Source organism: Hippopotamus amphibius, chromosome 2, assembly GCF_030028045.1.
Source record: "Hippopotamus amphibius kiboko isolate mHipAmp2 chromosome 2, mHipAmp2.hap2, whole genome shotgun sequence".
In the NCBI taxonomy this organism is placed as follows: domain Eukaryota; kingdom Metazoa; phylum Chordata; class Mammalia; order Artiodactyla; family Hippopotamidae; genus Hippopotamus; species Hippopotamus amphibius.
Window position 1 is genome coordinate 66,399,887 of NC_080187.1, and position 27,685 is coordinate 66,427,571.

The following is a 27,685-nucleotide window of genomic DNA, read 5'->3' on the forward strand; positions in this document are numbered from 1 at the left end:
TACCAGACAAAAATAGGAGCTCTTCCAGAGGCCAGTAGAAATCACATTTTCCACCGAAGTGGAGGAGTCAAGAGCAGGGACCGGAAAGGGGAACCTGGAGAGGATGCAGACCTGGGCGGTGGGCAGAAATGCAAGGAAAATCGAAACTGAGCCTGTCCCTGTGTTACCCAAAGGGGCCCGGTGTTTGCACAGTGAGAAAAAGCATGAGAAATGTTCTTCCTTATTTGACAAGGAATCCAAATTGCGCTCTCCAAGGAGGAAGAGAATGAACTTGACCGTGCTACTGACCTTGCCTTTCTCTTCCCCTGCCATTACCATCACCATCACCACCACCACCCCACCCACAGCCAGCGGCGCTGGGGATGGTTTCCTTCCTCTGCCTGACACCGGGTTTGACATGGATTTTGTCAAACAATCCTGTTATTAATCATCACCAAAACGTCTCACTCCTAAAGAAAGAACCAAAATTAAGACAAAATAAATGTGTCTTAAAGCCTTCTAAAATTCAGATCCAGGGCTTCCCTGGTGGCACAGTGGTTAAGAATCCACCTGCCAATGCAGGGGACACAGGTTCGAGCCCTGGTCCGGGAAGATCCCACATGCTGCAGAGCAACTAAGCCTGTGCGCCACAACTACTGAGCCTGTGCTCTAGAGCCCTTGAGCCACAGCTACTGAAGCCCGCAAGCCTTGAGCCTCTGCTCCACAGCAAGAGAAGCCACCGCACTGAGAAGCCCGTGCACCACAATGAAGACCCAATGCAGCCAAAAGTAAAAATAAATAAATAAAATCTTAAAAAAAAAAAATACAGGTCCACAGTTTGTTTATAGCATGGGTGCAAATCACATCCCTCATATACAGACTGATAGTAATAAAGGAAGTTTATAATGTAGGACTTCCCTTTCCCCCAGTCTGACATAATTGTGGTAACTTATTGTATCTGGTGTTTTGGGTGGGAAACTTGCATGCTTGGATACTGAAAGTTTCACACTTCTTAGCTTTTCTATAGAAGTAGAAAGTCTCATAAATCAATATTCAATGAAGAGTAGCCCCCACTCACCTCAACTAGAGAAGGCCTGCAGGCAGCAACGAAGACCCAATGCAGCCAATAAATTAAATAAATAAATAAATAAATCAGTGTTGAAAACCTCAACCTCTGGTGTTTCTCACAATATGATGAATCCCTGTGGATCAGTCAGGATTCTTGGTTGCAAGCAACAGAAACAGACACGATGTTGAAAGCAAAAGGGAAGTCCACCCAAAGGGTGTTTAAAAGCCCACAGAATTGTCAGGCAGACAAGGCTTAATAGCCAGCCAGCAGCAGTGCCCAAAACCCAGCTTCCGAGTGGCCTGGTGAGGAAATTCCTGCTGCTGCCACTGAATTCTGCAATTTAGGACCCTTGCAGCTCGTCCTGCAAGTTCTGCAACCTTCAATAGGGAGACAGGCCCCTGCATCCCGCTCTTTGAAGGGCTGGCCACAGTCCCGCTGCTGCATCTGCCTAGAGAAACCCAGGTCCCCCACCTGCACTTGGGCTGTAAGGGGAGCTGGAAAAGCAAGTGTCCAGCTGGTTTCGCATCTGTGACATTACTGAATACTACCAAGTGCATCTCCCACAGACGGGGGGGGGGGGGGGGGGGTCAGGGCCTGGGCAGCTGAAGAGAGTTAAAAATGTCCACCACAGTACATACTGTCTGCTAAGACTCTTCTAGAGCATTGTAGAAGGATGAATGTCATGAAACAGCCTAATACTCAGCAAGGAAAGGTAGAGGAGGGCCCTTGGCAGAAAGCCAGCTTGCAGGCATCTGAGGCTGGGTTTCTGCAATGCGGTGCTGTTATCCCTGGGGACCAGGCAATTCTCTGTGGTGGGGGCTTCATGCCACCCTCTCCGAACTAGGTGCCAGCCCAGCAGCGACAATCGAAACTGTGTCCAGACATTGCCAAATTGAGAACCACTGCTCAAACTGGTGGTTCTTTCCTTCTGGAAAGACATCCTGAATAGAAACAGTAACTGTCTTAGAGATATAAATTAGACTTAATAGAATCCTAATGGGAGAACTAGATAATCTGGCACCAAAATTCATATGAAAAAATAAACAGTCAAGAACAGCAAGGAAAATCCTGAAAGTGAAGTGTAATGGAGTATAATGAAGAAAACATGTATTGACACATGTTCTGAAGCCGAAGTCACTACGACAGTTTGGTGGGACCCAAGAGAGGGAGCCCTCGGAGACTGTCCCTGTCGGTGTCACGAGTGCCCTCCTCAGGGCGCCCGCCAACCGTTCTCAGGCCTCCTGCACCAGTCTGGGCAGTACCTGACCCACTGGGTCTTCCTCCTCCCTGAGAGTTTCCTTTGGCTGGTGGAACATTCCAGGGCTCCCCAGCCTGAAGGGGCTGGGCTCTGCTCAGCCTCTGTCTGGTGGGAGCCCCTGGGCCCTGTCCTTGGGCCCCCACCCTGTGCACCCTCATGCTGCTGGGCTTTCACAAGCCACCTCTGTGCAGAGGGGCCGCACCCTCCCCGGACCACAGCTTTTTCCACTGGGAGGCCAGGTGACCTTGTCAAACCAACATGTCCAAAGCTGATTCCACCACTCCCCGCCTAAAACCTCAGTCTCCCCAAGTCAGTCGATAGCCACTCCATCTTTCCAGGGACTCGGGCCCAATTCTGTAGTTATTCTTCACTCTTCTCCTTCTCTCACCCCATGTCTGAGTCAACAGGACATCCCTGGATCTGATTGTTCTTTGCCCTCCTCTCAGACACCAGCACCTGCCTGCTCTCCCCACTCCCGCCGTCACTCCCCTGCAGTGTCTTGGCAATCCCTTCCTGGTGGCATCACATCACACCCCTGACTGGAGCACTACAAAAGCTCCCCTCTTCACTCAGTAAAACGACATTCTTAAAATGGCTTTCAAGGCCCTACACAGTATGGACCCACTTTTATTCTCTGACTTCATCTCCTAATATCCTCTATGACCCCTTCACTGACTCACCTGCTCCAGCCAAGTAGGCCCAGGGCCTTTGCATGGGCTGTCCTGCATACACACCTTCCCCAGACATGCATGGCCAGCTCCATCACCTGCTCACATGTCACCACCTCCACATGGCCTGACCACCCCATCTCCAGGGGTGCCCCCCTCTCCACCCCTCTCCCTGTAGCACCTCAGCTTTTGTCCCTAACACATATCACCTTCTAGACCCCAAGGTAATCTACTTATATACTTGACCATCTCCAATACAAGCTCCTGGAACAGTTCCAGGCATACAGTAGGTGCCCAATAAATATCTGTTGAATTAGTTCGTACGGGCATTTAATATACAATAAAGGTATTTCCATCGACAGGGAAAGATGGTGCTCAGAAATCAAGTTGGAGCTCTATATCTTAGATGAAAATAAACACACACAAAAAATGTCTAGTCCAGACAGGAGTAAGAACCAAATAAACAAAATCTAAATACAAATACATGACAAAGAGCTAACTTTCTAACTTCTGAAATTCTTCTAAGAATCAGTAAGAAAAAGGCCATCAACCTGGAGACTAATATGCCAGGGACACAAATATACAATTAACAGAAGAAGAAATACAAATGACTTTGAAAAAGTTTAAAAAATATTTAACACGGCTTCTGAGAAATGAAAATTAATTATTTTCCCACACCAGGTTGGAAAAGACAAAAATAATAACAAATTTATACATCTTGAAAGCTGTACAGTAACAGAATCACCATATGATCCAGCAATTCTACTTCCAGATGTATCATCCCCAAAATAACTGAAGCAGAGACGCGAAGAGATATTAGTCCACCAGTGTTCATAACAGCATTGTTCACAATGGCCAAAAAGGGAGAAATGTCCATTGGCAGGTGAATGGATGAGCAAATGTGGTCTATCCATACAATGGAATATTAGTCACCCCTGAAAAGGAATGAAGTTCTGACACATGCTAAAGCAGGGATGAACCCTGAGGATATTCTGCTACGTGAAATAAGTCAGACATAAAAAGACATCACTGTATGATTCCACTCATGTGAGGCACCTAGAGTAGTCAAATCTGGAGAGAGAGAAAACAATGGTGAGTGCCATGGGCTACAAGGAAAGAATTCCATTCTCTTCCAGGTTATTGTTTAATGGGTGAGAGTCTCACTTTGGGCTGATAATGAAAGTTCTGGAGGGACTTCCCTGGTGGCTCAGTGATTAAGAATCCACCTGCCAATGCAGGGGACACGGGTTTGATCCCTGCTCCAGGAGGATCCCACATGCCACAGAGCAACTAAGCCCATGTGCCACAACTACTGAGTCTGCCCTCTAGAGCCTGTGAGCCACAATTACCAAACCCATGTACCGCAGCTACTGAAACGCACGCACTTAGAGCCCATGCTCCACAACGAGAAGCCACCACAATGAGAAGCCTGCGCACCGCAACAAATAGTCCCCGCTCGCCACAACTAGAGAAAGCCCGTGTGCAGCAACGAAGACCCAATGCAGTCAATAAAAATAAATAATTTTTAAAAAAAGTTCTGGAGATGGACAGATGGTGGTGATGGTACAACAATGTGTATGTACCTAATGCCACTGAACTGTACATTTGAAAATAGTTAAAATGGTAAATTTTATGTATTGTTATTAAATAAAAGAATTTAAACTATATATCCTTTTATTTACTAACAAAAAGCCAGTTCTTCAGAGCTACCTCCCCCCACTGCAGGTTGCGTGGACCCACCATGACCAAGTCTAGAAATCACCCCGCAGACACACTGGTGCCTGTGCATGTGCAGAACGCCCAGGGCTTTACTGCAGCGCAGCTTCAAACAGCTGCCCACTGGAAACAACTCACAGGTTCACCAGTAGAGGGCGGGTTAAATACATTAAGCCAACAATCAAAGGGTAGCACGTACCTTTATAGTTGATGCCAGGCCCTGTTATCAGGTGTTTACATAAATTAACTCATTTAATTCTCATGACCACCTAACCAAGTCGTCCATGGTTGATAGATGGAAACCAAAGCCCAGAAAGGTTACAGGTGACATCTAGCAGGGCTGGGATCTGAACAAAGGGATCTAAGGAGACTGTGACCACTGTCTCTGGAGCTGTGTGAGGTTCAGACAATGGAGCCATGGAAGATGAGTGTACACTCTGCTCCACATGTGCACAAGCCAGGCGCACACATGTGCTTGCTGGAGTGCCTCTCCAGAGTGATGGCCTTGGAGGAGGGGCAGGTGAAGAGGTGGACCAGCATGTGCTTTCTGTTTACATACTGTTTATATCTGTTTGCACATCTGATGTATGCAAAAATAATTTATAATCATCAATGTGTAAAGGAAGATTTGCAGTGGTTCCAAGAGAGGCTCACTGTTAAATGATGCTGCGGAGGAAAGGAGGGCTCCATCCCCACCTGTAACTCAGAAAGGAGACCCCTGCACTGGTGCCCCTGCTCTGCCACCAGCACGGAGGCATCTTTATAGCCTACTTACAGGACTTATGTTCTAGGACTCAACAGAGTTTCCTAGAAAAAGAAGAGGTACCCCGACCTAGAGAGAGGGTGGCCTGAGGACTGGGACTTTGGTCCCTGGGCCGTGACCCAACTTCCCTGATGTCAATCTGTCCATCTGTCCAGCTTCTGCAATCACTACTAATCATTCTCCTGCTCTACAAAATGCCTTCTCCGCCCCCAGCTGCACTGAAGCCACAATTTCTGCAGTTCTCTCTTCCTCGATGTTATCATTTATTAAAGGAGATAAAATCATAAAGAAACAATTCCTTTCCCTTAAATTATGTCTTTTCTTTACAACCCAACACAAAGGCACTCTGTACCCATACTATCCTGTCAGAAAACACTAAAATTGGCTAACTGCTGATCTATCCCCATAATTCACATTTTCTTGAGCCTCCCTCCTTGGATGTAACTCACGTCAGAGTCCTGGGAGACTTAAATCTCGCAGTCAGAACGTGAAAACCTGAGGCACCACTGCTGCCTTTTGAATCTTACCAAGCACGTCCTCGCCCCTCTTAGGACACACACACACTTCTGCTTCCAAGGCCTGTCCTCATGGGACAAGGGCAGCCTATCAGAGCAGGAAAGAGCGTTCTAAACTTGGGACTCTAGGCAGTGCAGTTAGGGCCCCACAGCAGGCAGTTTCAGCACCTCCTGCTCCACCCCACAGGCAAGAACACCTTCTGGGCTGGGCTTTCAGTGGTAGCACCATCCCCAAAGGCCCGAGCTGGAGGAAATTACAGGCAGAAGGAGCACAAAGAAGGCTTAAGAAAACAGAAACCTCAGTGTGTACCCAATCCCCTTTGCTTCCCAGACGAACCCACAGAGCTGTTTGGGAAGTGGCCGTGAGGCTCCCCTGTGAGGCCGCGCTCTGCCCCCCAAGGCGGGCATCCCCTAAGAGAGCCCCGGTTGGCCCCCCTCAGCCACCCAGGCAGTGGTGAGTTGGAAGCAGCCAGGAAAGGCTGGGGACCTAGGGGGGTGAAAGAGGAGGCCGCAGACAGGTCTCTGGAGCAGTTCATCCCATTTCAGTCCTTGGGGCTGAGAAGCCAAACCCCTGAACTTGTTTTATCTCAAATGACACTTGGCAGGCCCCAGATTAGTTTTATGGAAGCTGTCTGGAGTAGAGGAAAATGTGTGGTCAGACACTCCTGTATCTGCATTTCTGCACTCTGACTTGCATTCCCAAACACGCACACACACGCATGCGCACACAGACAAGCACGGGTTTCTGGTACCACCACCAGTCCCCTTTCTCAGGCCCAGCCCCCAAGAGCGGGCTCCTTTGGCTGGTCCTCCCACCAGGGCCGGGTCTGCCTCGGCTCCAGTGCTCCAAAGCAGGGTGCCCGGATGCCTACCCACCGTCCAGGCAGGAGGCTTTCCGCAGCCCGTGCTAGTCCTGGGAACCACTGGGAACCATCTGTCGTTTTATGGTACCTTCCTTCCGCCCCCAGGCTTGGCTGGTGGCCTCCTCCTCCTTTTCTTCACGCCCTCTAGTCATCGGACTGGAACAGAAATACCTCATTAACCAATCAATCTCCCAGACAGCTCCAGAGGGTGGGAAAAGATCTATAAAACCTCGCCTGTGAACGGCCCCAACCAGCTTCTCCTCCCTTCCACCTTGTAACCCCCCAGGGCCCAGCCAGGGAGGGCGAGGTCATTGTTCCTGGGGCAGTGGCCTGGAGGGTTAAGAGCTCTCCTCATTGAGCTTGGCCTCTGGGCACTGCCCTGGGAGGTCCAGGCAGCCCTTTAAACCCCCAGGCTCCTTGGGCTTTAGACCCACAGCCCTCCAGCCCCAACCTTGGGCTGAGGAGGCTCAAGGAGGTCTAGGCTTGGGTTCACCACTGTCCTGGCACCTTGTATGGAGTCTTTGCCACAGCTGGGCCCCGCACAGAGGACCCCCCACCCTCTCTCTGCACCCTGAGGTGGTCAATCCAAGAGGTCCTGGGGAGGGGATGCTGCAAGGCACCATCTAGCACCGAAGCCTTGTCACCTGCTGGCACTTGTAACCTGCTGGCAAAGTGCCAGGGGGAGCATCTCCCTCCCTGACTTCTCAGGAATGGGGTGTGGCAGGCCTGCCGCCCCAGGGAGGCCACAGGCTTGGGACACCCAGAGTTCTGTTTGGCAGGAGATGCTGGGACACTGTGCTTACTTGCAGGGCGGGTCTGCCGTGCAGAAGTTCTGGGTGGATTCCTTCTCACACGCCTCATCCTCCCACCCAGCCAGCTCCATCCATAGAATGAGGAGGTGGTAGGCCTAGAGCATAAAGCTCTAAAAAAAACTGGCCCTTGATGAGTCACTCAGCTTTTGCTTTCCAGCTGTCTGGGGGGTTACTGTTGCCTTTGTGAGGCCAGCTGTGGCCGAGGCAACCCTGTGCAAGCACTACTCCACAGCACTGCTCAGGGCTTTGCTGAGTGTCCCTGCAGTAGGGTTGGTTGCAAGGAACCCAGAATGCGCCGGAAACATCTGTCTGAGACCTTTCTTTTAGAGGTCTTCTCTTCATTTGAAAGCTATAGGTTAAGGTTAGGAATGAAATTTGCTATTTCTGGTTGCTGCCCTTGGGGCACCGGGTTCTCTAGTTTGGGATGGAGACTATAATTTCAATGTTTTAATGGGAAATTCCAATAAAGATAAGTGCTTGCAACCCTTTAATCCTAAAATAGAGGCCAAGAGGGAGACGTGAACCTCTTCTTTCCCATCTCCTCCCCCACATCCAGTCCTGCCCCAGGCAGACCAGGGCGTGACCGCCAGGCCCAGAGCAGGGTGAGGCCCCCCAGGTGGGGGCCTGGAGAACAGGTTGACACTGGGAAGCCAAGGGCTCAGGTGCTGTGCTGGGCAGGGGAGCATCTCCATTTCTGGAGTTCTTTGTTCTCGGAGGGAGGACAGTTGCTTGGCAATTAACCACTTAACTCGCTGAGGGAGTAAGACTGCCTCTTCTCGCCGGTTTAACAAGCCTGTGAACCAGGCCGAGAGTTATCCCCCCGCCAGTTCTAAGCCAACCATGGCACGGAAGAGCCAGCTGTCCTCTCCCATGTCCTCCACTGCTGAGAAGAACGAGTGGCCCCTGCCAGCTAGGAATGCGGCCAACAGTCCAGGGCCTGACTTACACAATGGCAGAAGGTGCTAGGGCCTCCTTGCCTCCACCAGACCAGGGCACTGACGAGGCCCATGCTCCCATGCTGGGCGCCTCCTGTGCCCTGGTCCCCCTCTGGGTGGAGGCATCACCTTGCTGGTGACCAGCCTGGTTCCTATCAGCTCATTTCCTTCACTCAGTCTGGAGGGCAGAGCTCATACGGTCCCATCCACCCACCCTGGGAATGTGACTGGGGAAGCAGGGGCTGCAAACATATATTCTTCCTGGGGCAGCAGAGATCAGAAATCATGCCGCTAAGAAAGTAAGACTGCCAGACTTCCACACAGACCAGTCTTGGTGACTTCCCCACGAGGACAGAACTGTAGCAGATTCAAGTTTATGTGCTCACCGCGCCCCACCCAGACCCATCTTCACAGCAAACTGAGTTAGGAATGCAGGTCTCTTAGGTCTCCTCTGGCTGTATGACAAGACCAGGTGTCCCTGAGGAGTTTATTGCCAAAGGGTCAATCTACACCCTGAGAGAGAGAGACAATCCAATCTCACCTGTCGCTTAGTATGTGACCTTGGGGATACCACTGTGCAGGCCTGACCCACAGGGGGAACCTGGGAAGGCCAGGCTCCCATATCCTCGTCTTTCTGAGACAGCCAGCTTCTGTCCCCCAGTGCTCCTGGGTGCTCTGCAAACACTCCCGCCTGGACCAAGCATCCCTCAGAAGGTGCTCAGGTCGTGCTCATGAAGCAGCCTGAGTTCTATGACGTGCCCCAGGGGACCTGCCTGTTACCCATGTGAAACTTTTTTCAAGACAGACAAATCATTAAGCATGCCGAGTGCTATTTTCACACCTCTGTCTCCTTACTGACGGGTGGCCACTCTGGAACCCAGCAGCCCTGCCAGGCCCTGGCCACAGGCTCCTCCACAGCACGCGCTCCACAGCCTCTCGGGAGGTGTGCAGCGCAAGCTCGGGGAGAATCCGTCCCTGGAGTCCCAGGAGCTTGGACGAAGGGGGTACCAGATGCAGCTGGAGGGAGACAGGAAGGCCCCACGGAGGCCACTTGCCCCTCCCTCACCACAGGGGCAGCCCCACCTGCAAGGGCGTGGTGCCTGAAGGCTGGATGGCGAACTACCCACAGCCAGCGAGGCCGCGACTCGAGGGGTGCGCGTCTGGATGGCCCCTCCAGGACTGGCTGGCTGCCTGCTGGCTGCACCCGTGCTTGGAGCCAGCATGGAGCCCGCGGACCCTAGGGGCAGGGGGACCAGCCATCTTTGTGCAAAACCACTCACGTGGCAGCTCGCCTCAGCGGTTTCTAAACATAACAAAGTATGGCTTTAACTTTTTGGACAAACAAGACCAAGCCAGACCACCAGGCCTGGTCATTCAGAGGTGTGCTGAGCAGCTGACTGTGCCCGGGCTTCCCGTTCCACCTCACAGAGGGCCAGACACACGCCGACCAGAGGGAGAAAGCATCATTTATTCCAAGTCTTCACAGAGAACAGCGTTCTGACATTTACTCGTATTTAAAAATCAAATTGTTACTTCTACCAACATGAGAAACAAAACACATAAAAGCAGGATGATAAGCAGAGCACATGTATCAGCAAAGACCCAACCCCTAGGAAACCGTCTAGAAAGACGGTCCCTGGTAAAGGATTCGGAAGGTCGGGCGCGTCCGATGAAGGGCTGTGTGGAGCTGCACGTCCCCCCACAGGCTGGCCCGGCGTTGCGCGCGCAGCCCCCAGCAGGCAGGTGGCTGCCTCCTGCTGAGCTCAGCCTCACGCTGTCACATGACCACACCAACCAACCCCTGCGGCTTCCGGGGCATCTTAAAAGCCACCCTTCCCTTTGGACAGTGCTGGGACGCTTAGTTTCTTTTTTTTTTTTTTTTCCCCACACTTCAAGTATTTGTGGGAGAAAAAGGCAACCTCGCCACAGAGTCCCATGCTGCCCGACAGTGCCTCCATCAGCAGGAGGCCCTCTGTCCTCCCGGGAAGATGAACACCACCTTGAAAACTACAGAGAAACTAATATGCTGAGAAAACAATGACACCACAATGTGGAGACTACCTTTTTCTTCCACATTTTTTTTTTTAAAAAACAGTATTAAATTAAGAAGCAAACGGGAAGAAAAAAATGAATCCGTTACATTTTATTAGTAGTATATCTTAGAGTGTTTTCCTGTACTCCTGTCAAAAGGTACTAACATTTTGGAAACTCTAACTGATGGGCCTATATCAAGCAAAGTAATCCTGCACAGGTGGTCCCAGTATGCAGAAACTCTAACTTTCTGGAAGTGCAGAAATAAACATCCACATGCTGAGGGATGGATGGAGAAGGTTCAGCCGGTTCTCCGAAGTGCCTCGGGTATCTTCCATCTCTGTGTGAAAGAACTGCCTTGAACTCAGGGGAGACTCAATTCAGATTCAGGATCTTGAGGTGGCGCATCCAGGGTGGGCACAAAGGCATCACACAGCCCCGTGGAGACCGTTTACGAGGATGTGCCTTTGACACAAGCTCCACTGTGAGGGCCTCTGGGAAAGTCATCCCACAATGTGCACACGGCTGTCGGCTGATGGCTTTAGCAGCCCCATAAGCATTCCTTTGATGTCCAGGGTCAATGTGATCCTGGTCCCACCAGGGCTACGAGTAGATGCATGAAAAAGAATCTCGCTGTGATCTTTCCTGCAAAGGAAACAGCAATAAAATTTACTGCCCGGTCACAATGGAGGAATTCTTGTAAACGAGTACCTTTGTGTGTGCCTTTGCTCTCAGCTTTGGAGAGAAGGCCGTGAGTGGAGGACAGGAGGAGACCAGGACACATCTCACAGCCCTGAGAATGGGCTTTACAGCTGTACCATGTGCCATTCGCTTTGCTCACACAGGGCTGTGAAAGCCGGCGGCTATAACTTGGGCTTCATTCACAGGACAGATACTAGAAAGGCAGCCTGTTTTAGACCCATACTCACTCCGAGTGCTTTCAGGCCATACTACACCGTGACAGAGGTGTGTGCTGCCTGTGTCACAGGTGCGGTGCTAACTGCATTCTGCCTTTCTGGGTGGAAACTCATTCCTCTCATGTCAACAGAGCTCTGACTCTACCAGCACCCACGCACACAGGACACATACAGAGGGGCCACTGCCGCCGGACAGCTCTGCTGCAGATGCTCGGGCCTGTCTTCACGTGGCTGCAGTCCCAGCTCCCGAGCCTCTGGGCACTTACAAACAGGAAGGCTTTGCTCTAGGGCTCGACTCCTGTTCCTGCTGAACTGAGCCAGTGTGTAAAATGAGAACTGATATCAGCTCAGTAGGCACCGGAGGGCGGGTCCAATTAACAGCCCGGAGAAGCAGTGCCTCAGCTGGGAGCTCGCTCGGCCTCGTCCCGCGGGCGGCTGCAGAAGACACAGAAACCTGGACTGCAAATACAAGAGAGAGTTCACCGTGCTCGGAAATTACAACAGGGAGTCTCCTCTGAAAGCACCCAGCTCTACTCACATGCCATCGACTGCTGACATGCTTTTACTCGATTTTTGTGATTCACTTGGTTTTAGATTTTTAAAGAATAATTTTGCAGCTTTCAATACATTTGAACTTTCAGACAAATGTCTAATTAGTGAATTTATATTTCCGTAGACTTCTGATATGTTCCTTGCCTTCGTTCACAGGACAACGTGCATCCTTGGGCCAGGCGGGCTCTCATCCTCCAGAATCGTGCTTGGCACCCACGCTGAACACTCAGCAGCGGCCTCTGCCCCAGCAGCTCCAACTTAACTGTCCCCATCTCACCTTCTCTTCAGGTGCAGAACTTAGCCACTGTGAACAAAGCGGAAACCAGTCACTGTTCACCAATCAGCTAAGCTCTGCACCTCGTCAGAGAGGTCGTCGGCTGGGCATAATGAAAGGGCCGGCGAGCATCTTCCGAGGCTGTTGGCTTCTGTTTCCAGAGAGGAGCTATGAGATGCATCTGTTCCCCGAACTGCAGAGAGAGTAACTATGGCTTCTGGAGGAGCCGTCAGGGTCGTGGTTGCGTGGTAATCCCTGGCAATGTGATTTTAATCTTAAGTCACAAATCAGCATGCCAGGAACCCAAGCAGCCAGAGCACTCGAGGGCAGCATCGCACGGCCGCCCACATCGCACGCGTCAGCTTCGTCAGACATGAGGCGACGGCACCACCTCCAGGCCTGCTACGCTACCAAATGGGTTTTATTTCTGTTTTGTTGTTCATTTACTGGGTGTCCTAGGGGTATAATTTTTAAAAATCAAAGGACTCACAGATGACCACACAAAGGCTAGTGCAGCTTTGGAAGATGAAAAGTGCACTGACCAGCTGTTCTGGGCTGGCCTTGCACAGTTTCCCGTCTTTACCCCTCCAGGCACCGGTTCTAAGTGGTCTGGGATGTCTGTGGGGGCCCTCTCAGGGTGGGAAGGATTCCCAAGTACTGGAAGGTGCCACGCAAGGGCAGCCCCATCATGGTCCTTCACTGGACAGGCGGGGTAGCGAGGGGCGGAGGGCGTGCACACGGCCCTGTGTTCATCCGGAAGGGCGGGGACAGAGGGGCAGCGAAAAAAGATCAGGCTTGTGACCAGGACCACTCATCTGCTTGCTCAAGGCAAAAAATCACAATGAAGAATCGCCAGAGCTGTGTAGCCCTCCGTGGTTTCTCCACAATTTGGAACCCAGGGAACATCAAAGGCATCGTCTGCACCACTGCAGTTTCATACACTTCAAGAAACACAAACTCTCCGTGAAATTAAAACTCTAAAGAGAAATAGGATTTACGCTGATTACTACATGAGGCTGGCAACAGAGAAGCATGTAACTGCTCTGTTTTTTAAACCGGCCCGTCTTTGAACAGGCTCTGAAGCTGCCCACGGGGCGCTCTGGGGAAGCCTGCACGCAGCTGCCCTGCTATGACACGCACAACTGTGGCGACTACTCCCACCGCTTCCCTTCCTGGCCAACACGGTTCCTGGACTCTTCTGGAAGAACAGAATCATACTTTAGAAAACCATGCCCTCTTCAGCATTAGGGTTCTTTCCGATAAATAAGACAGTTAAACATACTAGACAGAAACGGTTTTTATAAGAGCAAAACATTAGAGGCAAACTAAATGTCCAACAATATGTGAAGAATATCAACATAAAACATTAAATATCCATTAAAATTATAAAGAAGTTATATAACATGAAAAAGGCTTACATTTGATGCTAAATTAGAAAAAAGACACAAAATTAGACATACCCTATAATGTCACGTAAAACCTTGAAGAAAACCGGAGAGGCAGAGAAACGATCATGTTAGAGGAAAAAAAAATACACTTAAAATCCCACAGTTCTACTTACAAAACTTTCTGTATCATTGCTAAGTTACTTTTAGAATACAGAAATCCACAGTTAAAAACTGCTAAAATGTGAATCTAACAGGTCAATTCCAAGCACAACTAACAGTTTAAATAATTTAGGACTCTCACTCCAACTCTGCTCCACACCAGGTAACCCACTCACCCTCAGACATGCGGTGTGGAGAAGCTCGCGGTGCTCGGGTGGGAGGACCTGCCGACCTTGCCCTCCAGGCGGGAACAACTGAGGGGCCTCAAGTTCTCACAGGGCTGCTCACAGCTCAGGATGTGGCACACCCCGGCAACGCACCCCCATGTCAGCGTTCACCTTGAAGATGGGGGTCGCGCTTCCACGAGGCTCTCCAGTTCACCTCCTAACCTATTCAAGATGTTCTCCTGTGAATTCTGTCCCCACAAATAACCTAAAGTGGCCAAAACAGTGCCAAGGAGGGCTGTTGTGCTCGTGTGGATGGCATGGGCTTCCCAGTGGCCACTTGGCCAGATGAGGTGCCACCCACTCCAGGGTGGGAGCACAGGATTGAAGCTGCTGGGGCTCTTGGCTCTCCATTTGGCTTACTGACTTGTTTTGGCTCCTAAGAGGAATCTCAGAGCCGAACAATGGAGGAAGGAAAGAGAGAGAATCACCTCTTTAAAACAACATCTCGGCCACCACCTCGGCTGAGGATCTGTCCATCTGCTCCTTGTTCAGCTCAAAGCACCTGCGGGCAAGATGCTGCTGCCGGGCATCCTCACTCACCATCAGCTCCCCGTAGAGGTAGATGCCCATGGCCTGTGGGAGGCACAGAGGCCAGAGAACTTCAGAGAAAGGAATCGTGTCCCCACGTGCTTGAGTGCACGCTCTGTGCTTGTTCCATACACACTTGCTGGTCTGGAAGTTACAAAGACCCTAGAAAAGATAGACAGCTGAATGGCTGTACTACAGGAACCTGCAGTTTTCTATCCCTTTCTCTTTCTTGTTCTCACTCAAATCCCAAGGAATTCTGGGCTATCAATTCCATCAACAGACCCTGGTGGTTGAACTGACGACACTGTGAGCATTTCTCTAGTGATGGCTGATGGGGACAGGGACAAGGAGGTTCCCATGGTGACTGATCCCCGTGGAAACCCCGGCAGCTGAAAGGAGCACCTGAGGCACCGTGTGTATGTCACACAGACACAGGCCTCCTTCCCAGGAAAGCGTGTGCCTAACCTAGCTGGGAGATGAAGACCACCCGTCACATGGCAGCCACAGGTGGGGAGAACCATCAGGCCGCCCTGGAAGATGCCCGTCGCTCCAGAACAGCCCGCCTGCTGTCCTTCAGCAGGCCCCACCACTGCGGCAAACACTGGCTCTTCTGTTTCGAAAACAATGACTCACATCGGCATTTTTCCTACACGTTTTAAAAACAGCCAGTTATGTTCTGGGAGACCAAAGGACCCATTTGGTTTCGCCTTCTCTCTTGTTCTAAGCTTCGTGACGCTACAGATTACGTTCTGCTGGAGCAAATTAAAAGAAGTATCTCAAAGATAGCGCAAAAATGAAAACTTGGTGGTTATGGGTTCAAAAATTCTTTCCTGAAAAAGCTGATGGTAATCCTTATTTGGTAAAGATCATGGTTCCAAATATATTGCGGTTAATTTCGGTTTTCAGAACGGACCTTACGTTGCTCTTACATTCTGTCCTTATATTCCCCTCTGTGTCTCCAAACACCTCTTGCTTCACTGTGCAAATGTGACATTTCTTCTGGTATAAAGTCATGTATTTTTCTTTGTGGGAATAACGAGCCCTTACTTGCTGGCTGCCCCCTATACCCAGGCCCTCTCAAAAGCCCCTTTGTTTGCCCTACCCCTACACTCTACCCCAACTGAAACATGGCTCTATTCTGTCAGCCCACAGTGCCTGGCTGAAAGCTCCCTCACAGGCATACACTGGTCACGCCAACAGGAATGAGCTGCAGCCGACAGAAGCCATGGCCCAGGAACCACCAAGGACAGCCATGCTGGGGGACATGGGGTGAGCGGTGCTGACGCCCACACGCTGCGGCCCAGCAGAGGCAGCAAGGAAAACACCTTCAGGCCGGTTCATGCACACACATGCTTCCTGCGGGCTCCTCGCAAGGTGATCGCTTTCCCTAGTGAACCGTGAGGAGAGTTCTCACAGGAAGGAAACTCAGCACAGGGGTGCGCCAGGTGTGGCAGGTACAGATACAGGCCAGACTGTCCTAGCCAGCCAGGGCGCTCTCAGTCTAATCTTTACATATACTTTAAGTTAGGGCCACTGAAGGCACAGATACACAATGGCGTCACTAAGCTACAACCCGGACCTAATGAACCCGAGGTCTGAAGATGCAGGGAGGTCTGCCCATGCTTCATTTGGTGATGGCAGTGGACCACAGCTACATCAAACTGAGGGAGCTTCTAAGGGACATGATTCAGTGGGACACTGAGGAAAAAACATCAGCTCCAAAGTTTGGTAGGTAAGCTCCCACCAACTCTTTAAAATCCTTGAAAAACGTTTAAATATTAGTTACTTAAATAGAGATGTTGATGACTTGGGTCCCTGTGTTAAGTGCACTGCACAGTCAGGGGACAGCACTTAAAGAATCCCCTTCTGCTGAGAAATGAAACTCACCTGATCCTCCTGAAGGAACCTCTCCACATCTCTGTACGCTTTTGTGTATCTGTGCTTAACAACGAGTTCACACCATCGATGGCGAGCCTTAAGAAAGGAGAGAAAACCCAGTAAGCAACAAACTCGTAGGTTTCCTTGGCCTGACAAGTTTAATGATGGAGAGCCTTCCCAGTTAGAAAAAGTTACTCTCAGAAGTATATAAACATTGTTGACACTTTTAATTTTCATTTCAGTTTAATTTCTTTTAAAAGGAAGGAACCACATTCTTCCTTAGGAGGCCTGCCAGTCAACTTTAGGGGAAGAAACATCACTTAGGTGTACTGATGTTTTTAAATACAATTGTGTACGATAACAGATAAATGCAAAACGTCACTGGGATATAAACATACATCATCAGCCAGCCAGGCTGGTGCTCTGCCCTGCAGTATGCTGTCAACGAAGGTTTCCTTTATAAACCACAACTACTTAATTTCCTGCAATAACCGACTTGGTTCAGTGCTGTTGACTGTAACAGTAAACACAGTAAAAAGAGGAAGATGCTGCTCTCCACATCCCTTCAAGAAGCAAAGTGCACCTTCTGAGGAGCTCAGGGTACTGCCAGAGGGGAAAGGAAAGAGAGCAGCCCACCTTGACACAGGCAGCTCCTGCTGTACACCCAAGAGTGTGTGCTGCAGGTCTGCACAACGCACTGAAAACAGACAAGCTAAATGTGGCAAAGATACGCGACAAAAGGTCCACCAGCAGGAATCTGCCAGGAAACCCTCCCCCAAACCCGACAGACAACATGGGAGTTTCACCCCAGCACTGGCTGCCTCTGCTGATAAGAGGGCAGTCTCGCTCCTCACCCCCCCAGCCCCACCCCCTGTGTCTCTAGGCACTTCACACGCATTCTTTATATGGACAGTCTACCTAAATTTCACTTTAGAACTCAGTCCTGAGCCATTTTCTACTACGTTAAAGCCCTCTCAATTACACCCAGTGAGCAGTCCACCATTTTATATTCCATTATTGCTTCAACATTAGCCATATATGGAAGTGATTACGTGCATTTAAAAAAATAAAAAAGCCTCCTTCCATCACTCTTTGTTTTTATTGCCTCTGAAAGAGGGAGACCCTTTATAGTAATCCATTTGTGGCAATAGTAAAATGTAAGCAATTTCAACATTTTAGCTGGGGCCTCTGTAAATTATATCATTACCCACTGATGGCCGGATCGCTCCTTTAATCTACTGTAAATAGATTTACACACAATTAGGAATGAAGTAAAGAAACATCTTTTGGAAAGAATCCTTCCCCTAGGCTACAGTGTACTGTGAGACACACAGGGATGCTGGTAGTGGTGCCTTTTGCTTACAGGCAGCCAAGCCCTTTGAACTTCTAAGAACAGGATGCCAACGAACTTTTTACATCCACAAAGGAATTTCAGAGGCACATGGAAATGAGCTAATAGCCTCGGATCATCACAACAAAAGGGAAGCAGGTTAGGCTGGACAGGTCTTGGCAACCTACCTTCAACAAAATGTTCTTTCCTATATAGCCAATAGAAATTAACACAATAAAAGGAAAAGGGTAGCCCCTAAAATATTCTGAGAACAACTGAAGAGAGCTCAGATACTGCACCAGAGAAAGCTACCAGAACAACCAAATCCACGCTCTTGTGCTTTGGTTTGAGTACCAAAGGCTGAACATTGGACAGAACCCAACGGGCCCCTTGGATGCCTCCATTTTTCTTGTTTCTGTCCCAACTCACGGAAACCTAGATGCCTCAGACACTGCCAGTCCCATCCATGCACCAGTGGATGTGCGAGTCCTTTGTTTATGAGCTCTATGAAAGGAGAAGGCCCCAGCAAGTCAGTGTGGCCTGGTGGGATGGCCACCGTGTGGCATGAAAGTCAGGGGACTGGGGCCACCTGCTCTGGGACCTTGGGGAGGAGCCTCTCACTTCTCACAATTGTACATGGGGACAGCTATACCAGCTTTTAGCAGAGTCAAGTATAAAAGAATTCTGTCAGCTTCATAGTGATTTATCGACTTATATTTGTGTGACCTGATCACACCAAGCCTCTGACTAGGACAGCTGTTTATCATTCCAAAACTTGAGGACATTACATATTTTTAGACCTGATTTTGAGAATGGAGGTATTATTGGCCTCCCATTTTTTTCTCCCTGTGCTCTCCTTCATCTTATTTACACATGCAGAAATAACAAAGCATAAATTAGGGCCTGTCTCCTAGTAGGATAAGGCCCACAGAGGGGCGAAAGGCGGGGTCTGGGTCACTGGAAGAAGATCCAGGAGCTGGGCTGAAAGAGGCTCTTTCACAACCAATATGAAATCAGCATCCCCACTTCTCTTACTGTTAAAAATACTCTATTGTCACGATTAATAAGAGATCTAGTCTTCTGACCCCTGAAGGATAACATGACATCCGGGAAGTACAGACCAACCCCTTTCCCCACCCCATGAAAAGCCGAAAAAACAAGTCTTTTCATTACAAAAGAATTAAACATATTTCAAAATTTCAATCACAGGATGTTTAAAAGACATCACAGAGATTTCTTGCTTCTGCACGGGGTTTTTACTTCTCTTTGTATTTCTTTGAGAAACAAAGAAAATCTTTATCTTTTATCCTCTAAACTGTCTAGGACACACAATTCGCAAGGCCACTTGTCACCACTTGGAACGGGGGTCTTCCCAAAAAGCTGGCAGCAAAGTGACATTTTCTTTCTCAGTTTCTCCCAGCAGTATTTCCACAGCGAGCGCTGATGGCATATCTCCTTATCACTGAGAAACTTACAAAAAATCCTTGACAGAGGTCACCACACTTGTATCTAGCTTCTCCCTCTGTTGATATGGAGGAAAGTGAAGTTCTCAGTGTTGGGGAGCATCGGAGAATTCAGAAGCAGAGGCAGGTCTCTAAGAAGAAAGCTGTCCCTTCTGTAGATCTGCTCTTATTTTCTAATGAATTAATGAATGGGGGTAGCAGTCACCTTGTCTTTTCACTTCCTCAGTGAGATGAAAAGTAAACACCACCACATAAATACATCTGTGGGAGCACCTGGGCCCAGCAGGGCTTCCACAGCCTCTGTGGCTGTTCACTGAGGGTCAGCGTTTCATGGGTGTACACATCCATGCCCACACCAATCAATACTTACACTTTAAATATTCACATTATACCCCAATGTCTCAAGAGAAAGAAAAAAATTTAATGACTTTTTCAACTGAGACTCAGATTCACAAAGTCACCCAAACTCATGCTAGGAAACACCTGAAAGCTTCGAGCCAGCAAACACCTTTAGCCCTGAATTCCAGCAACAAGGTTCAGGCCACAGACACGGAAGGGGCAAGGGCGGGGGTGGGGGTGGGTGGCGCAGGCAGGAAAAGAATAAGAAACCTCGAGAAAATCAGAAAAGGGATGTTTCAGGAGTGGGAAGAGGCAGAACTGCCGCCCCTGGTGGCGAAGAGCAGGGTTGGGGGACCTGGAACGCCAGCACCCTCGTTCCAGCTGCCCCAGAGCGTGTGGTGTCGCAGGACACTGGAAGCCCTGCTCCCCGAGCACATGCCCGTCTTTCCCTCCCTGCGTCCTCCATGCAGACAGCAGCTGGTCTGGCCCACCTCCTGCCAGCCAGGACAGGACACGAGCACATCCACTGCCCACAGCCATGCTGAAGCTTCCATGACACACGAGAGGCATTCATCACAGTCCCCGGAACGCAAAGGAAGGGGGTGATGGGGAAGAAAGGGCATGCGGGCCCTGGTTCTGGCCACAATGAAGATGGGCACACAGGTGTGCACCCACAACACTGTAGTTCAACAAAAATTAGTTGGACTAATTAGAACACTTTTCAAAGTGTTCTGCTTAAGGGACACTGAACAGAAAAATGATACAGGTGGTACCCTCAGCGCATGTGTGGGTTTTAAATTAGCAGTGCTAATTTACATCTTTGGAAATGAATTCCAGAAGTTTCCAGGTTCCAAAGCCTCCATGAACAAAGGGTGAGGAGCGCACAGATATCAGTGCTCTCCCAGGAGTGACCAAAAGTGCAATGGTTCTTTGGGGCTGCGTGCAGATGAGAGGGTCTTAGAATTTGAGGTGGGGAAAAAGGAAGCGTAAGCCTGCAGAAGCCCATTCACGTCCGTATCATGTTTTGTGATAGGACATTAAAACACTCCTGTAATTTGTATACCTGCTCCAGGATGGTGGACCCCTGACCCACAGCAGGGTCTCCACCAGGAGGATGGAGTGTATCTGTGGCAACAGGCCCGAGACCTAAGCAGACATGTGGCCTGGGTATCCAAAACACATTCTGCATATGATATGTATACATGTGTATACACACACACACACAGAAACAAAAGTTTCTTTTTCAGTACTTTCCCTCACTATATACAACCACTGATAGTTTCTGTTCTTCTTTTCTTTATGCTGGTTGGTGACCTACTGAACTGATTTCATGACCCACTGGGGCCTGATTCACAGAGCTGACTCCCCAGGGTGGGGGCTATTAGAGCCTCTACCCCTGGGGTGCTGTAGGAACTGACCCAGGTCACTGCAGGAAGCGTTAGGATAGCGATTTCCACACAGTAAGTGCCTGTCTTCTTAGCAGGAGTAGCATGTTTCTGGCTTTCGTTTCCAGCTCAAAAGTTCTGTTTATTGAATTTATAAAAACTTGAGAGTATCAACTCCAAGGAAAAGTTTGCTAACTGGTGAAAATCAACTGAGCAAGGTGTCTGTCAGGTGGGCGGTAAGGAGGGAAGGCACTGCAGGGGACAGGAAGCAGGAAGGAGAAGATGGCACAACACAGCCAAGGAAGAAGAGCTGGCCCGCCCTGCGCCTGGACTCAGGACTCTGAGACACCAGTGTCAGCGGGAGCCAGCAGAGGAAGCAGGGGAGCCTGCAGGGAGAGGCCCCTTAAGGCCTGGGGGAGCTGGCACTTGTCAAACCACCCCTGGGAAGTACAGCCAGGGGCCAGGCACCTGGGAATTTTCCAAACCACTTGTAGACAGCCTTGCCCCAGCTCCAGCTGCACAGCATTTCTACCATTTCAAGAACGTTATCACTACCCAAGGGGCCCAGACGAAATGAACTACTTCTGGCCAGCTCCTCTGATTTCCGGCAGTGCTAGAAAAGCAGGACCTGCCTTGTAGGGTCAAACCACGGCTCACATTCAGGGACAATGGGCACCTCTGTGATAAAACCATGACCTTAATTTTAATTAGCACATGTTGGAGCTACCTCTCTAAATTTAATTGTTCCCTCCTGGAAAAGGAAAGAGAAACTGCTAAAAGACCAAGACCCACCCCCCGGGGCCCCTGCCCCAATCTCTTTTCAATCTGAGAATTTTATTTATTTTTGATTTTTTATTTTATTTATTTGGCTGTGTTGGGTCTTCAATGCTGTGCGCGGGCTTTTCTCTAGTTGTGACGAGCGGGGGCTACTCTTCACTGTGCTGCATAGGCCCCTCATTGTAGTGGTCTCTCCCATTGCAGAGCATGGGCTCTGGGCGCGCGGGCTTCAGTAGTTGTGGCACACGGGCTCACTAGTAGTGGCTCACAGGCTTCAGAGCACAGGCTCAGCAGTTGTGGCACACAGGCTTAGTTGCTCCACAGCATGTGGGAGCCTCCCAGACCAGGGATCAAACCCGTGTCCCCTGCATTGGCAGGCGGACTCTCAACCACTGCACCACCAGGGAAGTCCCCAATCTGAGAATTTTAATGCATCCAGAACCAAATCTTATAAAACTCTAGAACAGGGGTCCAATTTTTTCTGTTAAGGGCCAGTCACAGTGAGCATTTACGGCTTCTCAGCACATTTACCCTTGATTCACAAGAGCAGCCCTAGACAACATGTAAATGAGTAGGCGTGGCTATCTTCAAATAAAACTTCATTTACCAAAAAAAAGGGCAGTGGGCTGGATCAGCCCGCTCTAGTTTGCTGACCCCTGGTCTGCAAAGGAAGCCCAAGCCTTAGTCTGACGAGTGATGTGCTGGTAACTGTTTAACCACCTAAACCCACCAGCATGATGTCACAGAATGCAGAGCTGGGGGCGGGGTGGGGGGGTGGCCCTTGTGAGCTGGCTCCAGCCAGCTTCAGTCCGTCCTGCCAGGAAATCTAGGGTGTTCTTGAATGTGGGGCCTTTTCTTTCCTCTGTGGACTGAACTCCTCTCTACCAGAAAACATGCTCTAGCATTCCTTTGAAAACAGAGCACCTCTGGGCCTACAGCCCAGCAGGCATGCAAGGCACCACTCGCCACTCGTGGGTGGGGGACCCAACACTGAGGAAACGTGAACTTTAGGAAGAATAATCCTCTCGACCAGCTCACTCCCAAACTCGCTTCCCTCTGCAAATCCCTACATACCCCAGACCCTGTGTTCATTAATGCTTTACAATTCTCAGTGCTCTTTTACACCTTTTTATCTCAAGTTTTTCTTTTGCTGTCTTCAATTTTAGTGTGTTCTCCATGAAGCTACTTCAAAGAAATAAAAATTCTCACATGAGAACACTCCCTCAAAGGATGCTTATCTTCTTACGGACTAATTTTCCAAAGTGGTTATCAGACCTTCCTTAAACATAATTCTTCTTTTAATTAAAATGAAATCTGGAACTCCAGTACATAGAGACAGATTAGGGAGAAAAATATAAGTGGGTTCCTCAAGCAGTTTAAAACAGGCAGGTAGAAAACGTCTTAAAACACTAAACGCCTTTGGTTGGGGGCGGTGCAGGGGGCTGGGTTCCTTTGAGGTGGAGTCTGAAAACCAGTGTCTTACAGGAGAGTTATTGTGCCTGAAGAGTAAATGGAATCACAGAGGCTGAGCAGACATGCTGTAGGAGTAAGACAAAATAGCTCAGCTCTAACAGCTTAGCTAATACCCCTAAACCTGGTCCTGGTAGCCACTGTGCCAACAACAAAGTACATTATACAGTCAAGGTCGGAGGCAGAAAATCAACCATGCTGCTTCTGTCACTGCAAGCCTGGAGCCAGGCTTTGTTTTGGTGCATACTCACTGCCACGCTTGAAAAAGCACCTGTGGCTCCTTGTACGCAGTTGCTTCCTTTGCTTTACTTTGTGTTTTTCCTTATTCTCCATTTGCTTACTGTTGGATTTACTAGCTCAGTGCGGCCCATACTTTGACATAACAACTACTACAGGGCACTCCCTTATTAATATACTGCAGCTCCATTAGTCTTTCAATCCTCTGACAATGCCAGAAAGTCCATCTCAAGTGTGTCCCAAAACGTCCCAAAGTGTGTTAACAGTCTCTAGCTTTTTACCAAGAAGGCTATGAGGGGTCTAATCAACAGAGGTCAAGGATATCTGCTGTGCCACCAGATGGCACCGCTGCGGCCCCACCTCATCCAGCACATGCTAGGTTAGTGGAATGACCTAATATTGATATGTCCACATTCCTTAACTCACCTCTTGGACCCAGAATTCATCAGCCCCACTGGCTTCCCCATGGGTCACTCTCTCAGAGCTGTGCCTTACATCTTCTCTAGCCCAGTGCTCTTTGAAACTACTGTGTCCTTATTCAGTAGTTTATGTCTTTACTAACAATAAAATGCAAGCTCAGTGACAGCAGAGGCCTGGGGGCCTTCAGGCTATCTCCAGGCCTTGTCTCAATGCCTGGCACACAAGTACCTGCTTAATAAATGTTTCTGAATGAACATACCATTTAAAAAACTCAGAATGCTTTTCAGCTACTTTGAAATTACAATGCACAGCTGGAAGCTGTAAAATGCTTTGAAGAATGCCACCCATTTCTATTTATGACAGGAAGCACCCCTCTTTTTCAGTCCTTTTGATTTCAGAATTTATTGTTGAAGGGAAAAAAAAATCTGTCCAGGGAACATGATCTGCGAAGCCCATTAAACCTCATTTTGAGTTCCATTTTATATCTCTAAACAGCAAGAGCAAGCCTTATGGCTTCTGTGAGTTAATAAGTCTAACACTGCAATAAACAAACCTACTTTTTCAATTTGTGTCCTTAAATTAGATTTAACGTTGCTTTAAAAGTGGGTTTACTGCTAGTGTGGGAAGTCTGCCTGGCAGCCCGGGCTTAGGGAGGCATTCCTAGAGCTGCTCCAGGACAGACAGCCCTTCCAGCAAGTATTTTGTTTAGGGGCATCTATACTGGTCCAGGACGTCTCACCTGCTCATTCTCATCAGAAAAGATGAAGGCAAAGTCGGGTGTACGGCTGTCACATAAAGATTTCCAACACTTCTCTTCTCCTCTCTCTCACCTTACAGCTCCTTATTGGCAAAGGCCTGTGCTCTTAACACTGTTTTAACTAAAGGGAATGAGAAGTTTCTCTGGGTGTTGCCACAACACCAGGCTAGTGAGCCCCTCTGCCCCGAGTTAAGACAACAAATGAGGCAGTGGAGGCTCTCAGCTCTGTTTCAAGGGCTCTTCTTAACCTTGCTTGAGTCAGTCCCTAAAGCTCTCAGCTCTACGTTAACTGGCTGTAGCCAGTTATAATGGGTTTTACCAGTTATAACTAGAGCTGTGGCAACATGCAAAACAGGGATCCTCCAACCCTGCTATCAGGATCATCACACCTAACGTGCGCAGGGAGAGTGACGGTGAGGGTCAAAGGTGATGACAAGCATCAAGCCTTATGTGATCTCTCAGGCAAACTCCAACCTTTCTTCTCCTACGTATGTGCTATGTAATGACCATAATGCTATTCAAGGCAGCTGGCTCCAAAAAGTAGCACTCAGGAGCCCATGTTGAGTCTACCCTGAAACGGCACACTAAATGGTAAAACATTCCAATATGGAATTCTATAATTAGGAAGTTACACAGTCTACCTCCTTTCCTCATTTCATTAACATATGACACATGGCCTTTGCTGAAAAAAGGACTTTTACTGTTGCCAGAAAAGTGACCCTGGGTTACTCTCTCTGAGAAGCTCTGAAGGGACACCCACCTTCTCTCCATTTCTCAGGGGCAGACATGACCGACTCTGGAGGGCCTCACCAAGTCTGTCAAAAAGGTCCGCTCTCTCCTGAAGGGGGTTCCCTATAGCCTTAGTTATCCAGTCACCTTATCATGTCATATACTAGTCAGTCTATTCCAGAACACCTGGAGATCCATGAAAAGCCATTCTCCAAAAAATAAGTATCGGGTTTTAAGGATGAAGTGGTGAATAAAACAGACAATTTCCTGCCCTCTTTGAGCTTATAGTTCAGTGGAGAGTCTAAGAAAAACCCAGTAAATGGGCAGGAGCAGACTCACGTTAGTGACAAACTAACGCCCTGACAGGACGTGCAGGGTGCAATGAGGGCAGTGGGAATGAGCCAGGAGTGTAGTCAGGAGACTCCCTGAGAAGCGGCTGCTCCAACTGAGAGGCAAAGGAGGAAAAGACCAACTGCTGAACGGGGCAGCCTAAGCTCAGTCGGCGTCCAGCCCTACCATGTGTTCCATGAAAAAAAATTCAACCCCTCCTTCCTCGTTTCTTCTTAATGGCTATTTCTTCCAGTACCTTCCTTACGGAAACTAAAGAAATGGACTTTAAAAATTAAACCCCGAGACCTAAATGTAAGGGCTAAAACTATAAAACTCTTAGAAGAAATAGGCATAAACCTTCTAGACCTTGGATTAGGCACTGGTTTCCTAGATTTGACAATAAAAGCACAAGCAAAATAAGAAAATACAGGTGAATCGGATGCCTTCAAAATTGAAACTTTCGTGTTTCAAAGGACATTTTCAAGAGAGTGAAAATACAACCCAAGAAAATGAGACTATTTTTGCAAATCATATACCTAAAAAGGGTCTTGTATCTGAAATAGATGAAAACTATTATAATAAGTTTATATTATTATAATGAAAAGACAAACCTGTTTAAATATGAGCAAAAGATCTGACCAGGCATCTTCCCTAACATGTACAAATGGCCAATAAGCACATGAAAAGATGCTCAAGATAATCAGTTATCAGGGAAAAGAAAAATCAAAACCGCAATGAGAAACATCTTCACACCCAACAGGAGGGCTAAAATAAAAGACAGACAATAACAAGTATCAGTAAGGATGAAGAAACACTGCAGCCCTCACACACTGCTGGTAAGGAGGTAAAATCGTGCTCTGGAAAGCAGTCTGGCCGTTTGTCAAACGGTTAAACAAACTGACCATATAACCCAGCAATTCCACTCCTTAGGTATAAGACTCAAAAGAAGTGAAAACTTACATCCACACAAAACATTGCACCCAAATAAATGTTCATAGCAGCATTACACATAACAGCCAAAAAATCCAAATGTCTATCAACTGATGAATGGTTAGACAAATGTGGTTTACCCATACCATCGAAAGTATTTAGCGATAAAAAGGAAAGAAGTATTGATTGATACATGCAAAACATGGATGATTCCTGAAGACAGTGAAAAGAAGCCACTCACAAAAGGTGTATGTGATCCCATTTACATGAAAGTCCAGAGCAAGCAAATCTATAGACACACAGAGATTAGCCTGGGGCTTCCCTGGTGACGCAGTGGTAGAATCCGCCTGCTAGTGCAAGGGACACGGGTTCGAGCCCTGGTTCGGGAAGATCCCACATGCCAAGGAGCAACTAAGCCCATGTGCCACAAATACTGAGCCCTGTGCTCTAGAGCCCACAAGCCACAACTACTGAGCCCACGCGCTGCAACTACTAAAGCCCGTGCACCTAGAGCCTGTGCTCTGCAACAAGAGAAGCCACCGCAATGAGAAGCCTGTGCACTGCAGTGAAGAGTAGCCCCCACTCTCCACAACTACAGAAAGCCCATATGCAGCAAGGAAGACTCAACGCAGCCAATAAATAAATTGTTTTAAAAAAAGAGCAACTTGAAGGAAGGAAGGAAAGGGAGAGAGAGAGAAAGAAAGAGAAAGAAAAGAAAGGAAAGAAAGAAAGAAAGAGAAAGAGAGAGAGAAAGAAAGAAAGAGAGAAAGAGGGAGGGAGGGAGGGAGGGAGGGAGGGAGGGAGGGAGGAAGGAAGGAAGGAAGGAAGGAAGGAAGACTGATTAATCTGGTTGCCAAGGACTAGGGGTGGAGTAGGGGAGATCGGAATGACAGCTAAAGGGTACAGGGTTTCTTTGGGGGATGATGAACATGTTCTACAATCGACTGTGGTGATGGGTGCACAGCTCTGTGAATACTAAAAACTAT

The 27,685-nt window shown here is 48.8% G+C and overlaps 1 protein-coding gene across 1 annotated transcript in view; it reads right to left on the reverse strand.

Moving 5' to 3' along the window:
* Nucleotides 1–10,026: 10,026 nt before the first annotated feature.
* AOPEP (aminopeptidase O (putative)) overlaps nt 10,027–27,685 on the reverse strand; it is a 365,989-nt gene continuing 348,330 nt past the window's right edge. The window contains exons 15-17 of the mRNA XM_057722559.1: nt 16,542–16,628; nt 14,555–14,699; nt 10,027–11,254 (exon numbers count right to left, since the gene is read on the reverse strand). Of these exons, the coding sequence (XP_057578542.1) occupies nt 14,559–14,699; nt 16,542–16,628 (228 nt within the window). The 3' untranslated portion in view covers nt 10,027–11,254; nt 14,555–14,558. The remainder of the gene's footprint in view (nt 11,255–14,554; nt 14,700–16,541; nt 16,629–27,685) is intronic.